Here is a 7,199-nt window from a genome sequence, read left to right as displayed (position 1 = left end):
AGAGCCTCTGTGCTGCAGCGGGCACCGACAGGGCCCTGCCTTCGCCTGCCAGGAAGGTTTTGAGGAGCTACCTTCGGAGCCTGGGAGAAGGGGATGTTTTTTCCCAAGCCAGCTGTATCTCTCTGCCCTGAGCCATGCCCCCAGGGCCATGCATTGGTCAGGTTGGAGATGTCACTGGGCAGACCTTCACTCAATCCCCTCCAGGGATTTCATGTCCTAGCACTGTCACCCTCCTCAGCTTTCCCCATTAGTCCCAGTAAGGGATTAGGCTTGTCCCTCCACACCTCATTTTTGAGGAGCAGGTGACAGAGGGCTGGTTGCACTCCATTTGCTGCCTCACAGAAGCCTCCCAGAGTCTTGCTCCCCAAAACCTGATGGCACATGTTGAAGCAGGAAAGATGAGTTGTCATCCAACAGACAGCACAAGGGAGAAATCTGCAAGATGCCCCCGCATCGCTGGGCCTGGGGTGGGAAGAATGTGCAGCTGCAGCAAGGAGGGAGACAAAAATGTCTTGCCAAGGGGCAAGAAGCCCTTGGAGATCCACCATCCTGTGCATCCACCCTCCATCCCTACTGCGCTGGGAGATGCCTCATGGATGCTGTTGAACAGCAGCAAGGGACAGCTTGTGTGGCACACCAGTGTGCCCCAGGTTGTGCAAGCCTGGTGCTTTCTGCTGTTCAGATCCATGCACCAGGAACACTTGAGATTGTGCAGCTGTTGTGCCCCCGTGGGTGCTGCTTTTGGAAGAGTGCTACAGAGGTGCCTAGAGCTGGATGAGAGAGGTCTGCATCCCTGAAAGGACAGGTAAATGGGCTCTCCACACTGACTCATTGCAAGTCTTTGTTGCATGCTGTCGGAAACACACAGAGGAGGAAAACATGGTTGGTTTGGGCCCTTTAGGAAGAGGTAGGGATACGGATTAAAGTGGCCTGGAAGCAGGGCTTGCAACTAACCCATGGACCAAGGGGTTTGGAAGCAGCACCCCTAACCCCTGCCATCCCACAGGGCCAACCCTGACACAGCGAGGAGCGAGGGGAGCTCTGATACAGCAGAGCAGGAGCTAAAGTGGCCATGACCAGGCTTGCCCCAAACTGCAGCAGGAAAAGCGGGTCAGACCACTGAGGTCTGTTACAAAACCTCCAGAGACTGCGGGCGTCAGATGCTGTGAGGCAAGGGGACGTCATTCAGGAGGTCCTGGATGGCTGCTGCACCCATGGAGCCTGTCCTGTGCCTGCATCCTCTGTGCTCAGCGCTCCAGGATGGAGGAAACACCCGCACCCCCTCACCGTTCTCTTTATTTACAGACACAACATTGACTGGGGGTGCGGGGGTGAGGAACGTCCCCTTGAGAAGCATCTGCCCACCCCGGCAGTGCCTGCAGTGAGGTCTCTGCAAGCCGTGTGTGGTGGGAGGGTGGGTGGGTGCACGGCGCTGTCTCCTTGAGAGGGGGAAGCCAGATGGCCGACCAAAAGGCAACAAGACGTTTCTCCATGGCTGAGCCTCCTTTGCCTTCCAAGTCATCTATTTCCATCGGCCGCCCACCATGGTCTTCCCACGGGCAGCCTTTGACCTGGGAGGGGAGCAGAAAAGCACATGGAAATAAGGCATTAGTGAAAGGTGGGTGCCATTGGAGGAGGATCAGAGGCCTTGCAGAGAGCATGGAGCCATCTCTGGTTGATGCTCACTGCCCCCTGGGGAAGGTCTTCAGTGGTCCCAAGTAAAAGCTTGGCACTGGAGTCAGTCTGTGTGTTTTGGGACTCAATGGGAACACACTCATGCATTCTGCCAGGTGTTTCTAAGGAGCCCAAATTCCCTTCCCATGTTCCTCCCTCCCAGGGATCCTTCAGAGAAGAAGTGGAGATGGATTTTGGCTGAGGGGGGTTAAGGATGGCTGCAGGATCATTCTCCCAGGAACCAGAAGCTCTGAGGCTGTTAGCCAAGACCCACCACATCACCCTCCTTAACCAGCACCAGGGGAGCAGGCACTGCTCTGGGCATGGGTCAGCAGAGAGGAGGAGGAGGAGGCTCAGGTGGGCAGTGAAGGGCATTTCTGGCCCACTGCTGGCCCGGTCTCAGCCCCGGTGTCAGCCCCGGTGTCCATGCAGCACACGTGCAGCAGGAGATGCATGGGAGATGCCTGTACTCACCCTTTCCTGCATAGACAGGCCGTGTGGGAGCAGGAGAGAAGAGAGAGTTGGTGTAAGGGGAGGCACAATGCTGCTGGCGGTCACACAGGGTGGGCTGAGCACCTCTCACGATGAGCTGGGATGATGATGCCAGAGCAGCACAGTGCTCCCTAGGGGGGAGGTAAACACCCACCGCCACCCCCCTATGAAGGGTCCCCCAGTCCTGTGCAGGGGACATGGGCACAGGGACAGGCTATCCTGTCCTTGCGGGGCTGCACAGCTCCCATGGTCCCCAGGATTTCCCTTCCTACACAAGCTTGTACCTCCAGCTTCTTTCCTGAGATACTGCAGGGATAGGGGTGACTGGAGGCTGGCAGGACCCCAAAGGACCCCAAAGGACCCCGCAGGACACAGGGCTTCATGTGCAGAGCTGCGGTCTCCCCAGGGCCCACCCCAACCGGGATCTCTGGGGTAGGGGAAAGCTGGGGGAGGTGGGAGGCAATGGGGGCTGTCAGCAGGAGCAGAGCGGGATGGACCAAGGTCCTTGGGCCAGACCTGCAGGTCCATGAACACTGGGTACCAGCAGGACCAGGGGTGGGAGTGGGAAGGACAGGAAGAGGCTTTGCGAGAATGCAAGAGAGCCAGGGATACGCAGCAAAGGCACCGGGGCCAGGGAAGCAGGGGGCTGGAAGGGCAGGCGGTGACAAGGCGGGATGCTCAGCCTCCACGGGGACTTACACCTTCTGGTGGTCACTAACACGGTTCCTGAGGACGTTGATCTGCAAGAGAAGCACGGGCAGGTGGTGAGGCCTGGCGAGATGCCCCACACCGGGCTGGGGATGGAGGTTGGGGCGAAGGTGCATCGCTGCTCTCTGTTCCCCAGCAGTTTAGCACGGGGCTGTGATGTGCAGCACTGAGGGAGGCCTGTTGTGGTGCAAAACACATGTCCCCAGGAGCTGGGAGGTCACAGGGCCACCACACAGACTCTGTCAGCAGTCAACACATTCTCCATCATTTCACAGCTGTGCACTCAGCCTTGCCAGGGTGGCTGATGACCGCTGGGAGGGTTGGTTTGGTTATGGCTCGTCTCCAGACAGGAGGCAGTTGTGGCTTTGCTTTCAGCACTGCAGAGGCTCTTGGGTGTTTGCCACCCCATGCACAGGAGGGGCACAGCCCTTTTCCAATGCAGCCACCTTTGCTGTGACAGTACCGCCAGTCTGACACCCCACCTCGTGTCCCAAATGGGAGCAGAAGGAGCAGCTGGGCACATGGGGGGTGAGGAAAATCACAGAGGACCTCGCAGCTCACCTCATATTTCTGTCGCTTGAACTTCTCCTGTAGGTCAAACTTCTCGGCCTCCAGATCACGGATGGTTTGCCACAGCTCCTTGGCCTTGTCCCTGCAGCGAGAGCCACCGGTGTTGGTGCAGAAAAGGGACGTGGCTCACACGGGACAAGGGCAGTGATGCCACCGGGTCCCTGCAGGCTCCAGGTGGCAATGCCAGTCCCATGCATGGAGCAGAGCCACGGTGAGGTCCGGACACACGGGGACATCGCGTCTCACACGTGGGAGCCTGGCTCCCTCTGATGGCTGGCGCTGCCAGCAGCAGCTTGGAGCTCATGTCCCTGCGGGGTGTCACAGCCCCTCTATGGAGATCATGTCACCATGGGGTGACACCACTGCACCGCGGAGATCATGTCCCCCACTCATGTCACAGCCCCTCTGTGGAGCTCACGTCCCCATGGGGTGTTAGAGCCGCTCTGTGGAGCTCATTTCCCCTTGGGGCATTCCTCTCCAGCCCAGGATCCTGCCCAGGAGGTGGCACCCAAAGCAGAGTCCCTGTCCTGGAGGTCCCTCCTGCGGCCTGTGCTCACCTCAGCTTATCTTCGTTGAGATGATCAATGTTCAGGGGCTTCCGCCGCTCGCTGAGAATCTTCTTCTTCTTTTCCCGCTCTGTTTGCTTCTTGCCACCCTTTTTCTCTGACTGAGGAAACCACCAGTCCGTCAGAGGGAAAGAAACCTGCCCAGATTTGCTCTACCCCTACGCCCAGCTCTGTCCCCACACCCTCTGCTTTTAGGGCTCCAGAAGCACATGAGGTCCTCAAAGAAATTTTGGCAATAGTGGGCAAGACACCCTCCACATCCCCATCCCTGCGCTGAGGCAAAGCTGGGTGCCCCTGGCCAGCGCATGCAAAGCAGAGCTCCCAACTCCCTTTGTCCCTCTGCTGTGACCCAGCGTGGTGGCCTGTCTTCTTCTGCTTGTGCAAACCACAGTCCACCAGCTCTGAGAACATGCATGGGGCTGTGGGGCCAGCCCACGGTCCAGCCCTCCCCAGAAGCACCAACAGCTTCACTGCAACCACCTGGGGTGGGATCACACCTTCTGCATGTAGCCTCCAAAATGCAACATGTTGGAGAAAGCTTTCTTCTTCCTCGCTTCCTCCTCAGCCTTCTTCCGTGCCTCCTCCTCCTCTTTGCGAGCTCTTTCTTCCTGCCAGGGCCAGAAGTGGGTCAGGAGCGGATGGATGGAGATATCATGGACCCACTTGCATGCAACACACAGCTTGTGCTCCCATGTCCTCTGTGGCTGGGCTGGTGCTACCCAAGACCACCCCACACGCCCCAGCCCCAGGGGCAGACTCACGGCCATGCGGGCTTGGCGCTCCTTCTCCCTCTCGCTGCGGATCCGCTGCTGCTCTGCCCGCTCTGCTCGTCTCTGTTCCTGCAGGAGAGGACGTTGGCTTGGGCACCCTGGGGAATCTGCACCCTCTCCATCCCTAGGGACACATCTCTGACCCCCAAAGTCCTGAGAGTGCCAAGGGCACATCTGCTGCTCCTGTGTCTCCCAGGAGAGCACAAGGACCAGAGCCCACAGGGGAAGATCCATCTCTTTGGGCACTGCAGCATCGCAGCAGCCAGACTGGGGGCTTCCCAGGCACCAAGGTACGAAATCTGGCTCAAATCTCAGTCTCGCGGAGACATGGGATGTCTCAGGTCTTGTGGTCAGGGTTGTGGCTGTTTTCCCCCAGGGGAGAGGGTGGTAAGAGCAATAGAGGGGGAAGGCTGCAGACATACAATCCTGTCCTTGAGGGAGATGAGCTCCTCCTCCTCCTTCTTCCTGCTCTCAAAATGAGCTTCGATGAGGGCCTGCAGTTCGTTCAGATCCTTCTCCATGCGCTTGCGGTGGATGTCCTGCACCGGATAGAAACACTGGTGATGTCTGACCCCACCAGTGGAGCCCTCCAGGAGCTGCAGAGCTGCTGGGCAAGGTGTAGAGGAGCAATGCGAGGGGAGCAACCTCACGAGGGTTGACTTTGGGTGCACTACTCACGTCAAAATCCAGTCTTTCACCATCTGGGATTTTGGGAGGCACCAGGTTTGGCATGAAGGGGACCCTGCAATGGAAGGGGAGCAGGAGGATGGTGAGCCTGCAGCAGAACGGTGCCTTTCATCCCTGCACTGATCTACCCAGCCCTCCTCTCTGAGCCTCACAGTCCCCAGGGATGCAGCATGAGCACATTCTGAGGACAGGGAGGTGCAATGCTGCTCGCTGGAGGCTGCCAGCTGGACAGCCTCAGAGGAAGAGCTCCAGCATTCCTGGGAATCACTCCAAGGTGCCTGCATGGCTGGAATAACTCTGCAAGCTTCAGGCAACTTGGCCACAACCCTTTGCCAGGCACCCTGGAACTGGTAACCATCCCCCTGCTCACCCAAAAGAGCACAGAGGAACCATGTGTTCCAGTGTGACCTGGCACAGGGAGCTGGAAAGCATCCTTTAATCCTCTGTGGGCTTGAGAAGGGGCAGGAGGTGCTCAGTGGGGGCAGATAAAGACACAAAGGGATAAGTTGATTGTGGCTGAGGACAGATCTGCCCCCCAGATCAGAAGATTTCAATGCTCCATGAGGACCCACAGGTTCCTGGCAATGATTCACAGCCCTGCTCCCATCCCAGGGATGCTGGCACTCATGCAAATGCCCACCTCTTGCCAGCCACAGCCAGGAGCATCCTGGAGAGGTGAGACCCAGTCTGTGCCCCACAGATTAACCACGTACCCCAGACCGGGGTGCATGCAGATTTTTACCAGCTGCAGGGCCACAGCACAGCTGGGCCTCCTCCAAGGAGTACACAAAATGCTTCAAACCTGCCAAAACACCTCATTCTCAGTATTCCCTTCATATTTCGTGTTTATAGGCCTGTCTCTCTCCCTTCTTCTCTCCATGTCCCAGTCCAAACCCTTCCATGCTTTTGAGACCTCACTGTCCCATGCCCTTTCTGTGTCACAGTGCTAAGCCCATCACACAGAGCCTCTGCCCTGGTTCCTAGGTCCTTGCACCAAATAAAACACACCCACACTTACTTGGGCTTCGGCTTCGCTTCACCTTCAGATCCCCAGGAGCAGGAGAGAAAGACAACGTTAGTGCCACAGAGGCATTTGCTTTCACATCGTCACCCAAAACCCACAACACTGAGCTGAGCTACCCCTCTCCCCCAGGTTGCACCATGGATCATCCTCCAGCAAACAGGCATGCAACGAGGAGTCCATCTGTGTGCCACAACCCCAGACACACAGTGTTGGTGTTCCTGGCTGAGCAGGGCGGTGTTTGGTGCCTCCTTACACGGACAAAGGGACAGTCCCTCCCTCCCCAGAAGGAACAAGGATGGATACTTCACCTTCCCCAGGCTCCTGCTCTCGGTCCCCCTCTCCACCTGTGAAAAACACCATGCTCTGGCTCCCAGAGTCCAGCCGTGCTGTGCCACCATGCCCGTGGACACAACAGGGTGGCTCATCCCCACTGCAAAACCCATCTCTGCCCCATCCTTATTCCCACCACAAAACCCAGCTCCATCCCTCAAGGATGGACGGGACAGAGCGGGTCCCTCATGGACATCCCTCACCCACAGACCCACCAGAAGAGCCCCAGGTCCTCCCCAGGAGGAACCCAAACAAGCTCTGAGACAGCTCAGGCTGGGAAAGCAGCAGTGCTGCCCCCTCCTTCTGTGTTTTGGGTGAATTTCTTACCCAGGCAGCACAAAGCCATCCCTCCCCATTTACCACAGCTTCTTCAGCAGG

At 57.9% G+C, this 7,199-nt stretch overlaps 1 protein-coding gene across 1 annotated transcript in view; it reads right to left on the bottom strand.

Annotated features, from left to right (window-relative positions):
* Positions 1 to 1,522: 1,522 nt before the first annotated feature.
* The window catches only part of TNNT2 (troponin T type 2 (cardiac)), an 8,864-nt gene continuing 3,187 nt past the window's right edge, over positions 1,523 to 7,199 (bottom strand). The window contains exons 7-17 of the mRNA XM_010181761.1: positions 6,800 to 6,835; positions 6,486 to 6,507; positions 5,459 to 5,522; positions 5,203 to 5,319; positions 4,772 to 4,849; positions 4,508 to 4,618; positions 4,002 to 4,111; positions 3,436 to 3,526; positions 2,866 to 2,906; positions 2,149 to 2,154; positions 1,523 to 1,571 (exon numbers count right to left, since the gene is read on the bottom strand). Of these exons, the coding sequence (XP_010180063.1) occupies positions 1,523 to 1,571; positions 2,149 to 2,154; positions 2,866 to 2,906; positions 3,436 to 3,526; positions 4,002 to 4,111; positions 4,508 to 4,618; positions 4,772 to 4,849; positions 5,203 to 5,319; positions 5,459 to 5,522; positions 6,486 to 6,507; positions 6,800 to 6,835 (725 nt within the window). The remainder of the gene's footprint in view (positions 1,572 to 2,148; positions 2,155 to 2,865; positions 2,907 to 3,435; positions 3,527 to 4,001; positions 4,112 to 4,507; positions 4,619 to 4,771; positions 4,850 to 5,202; positions 5,320 to 5,458; positions 5,523 to 6,485; positions 6,508 to 6,799; positions 6,836 to 7,199) is intronic.

This window comes from Mesitornis unicolor, unplaced genomic scaffold (genome assembly GCF_000695765.1).
Source record: "Mesitornis unicolor isolate BGI_N332 unplaced genomic scaffold, ASM69576v1 scaffold21090, whole genome shotgun sequence".
In the NCBI taxonomy this organism is placed as follows: Eukaryota; Metazoa; Chordata; class Aves; order Mesitornithiformes; family Mesitornithidae; genus Mesitornis; species Mesitornis unicolor.
Note: the sequence above shows the minus strand (reverse complement) of the source record. Positions and strands in the feature narration are given on the sequence as shown.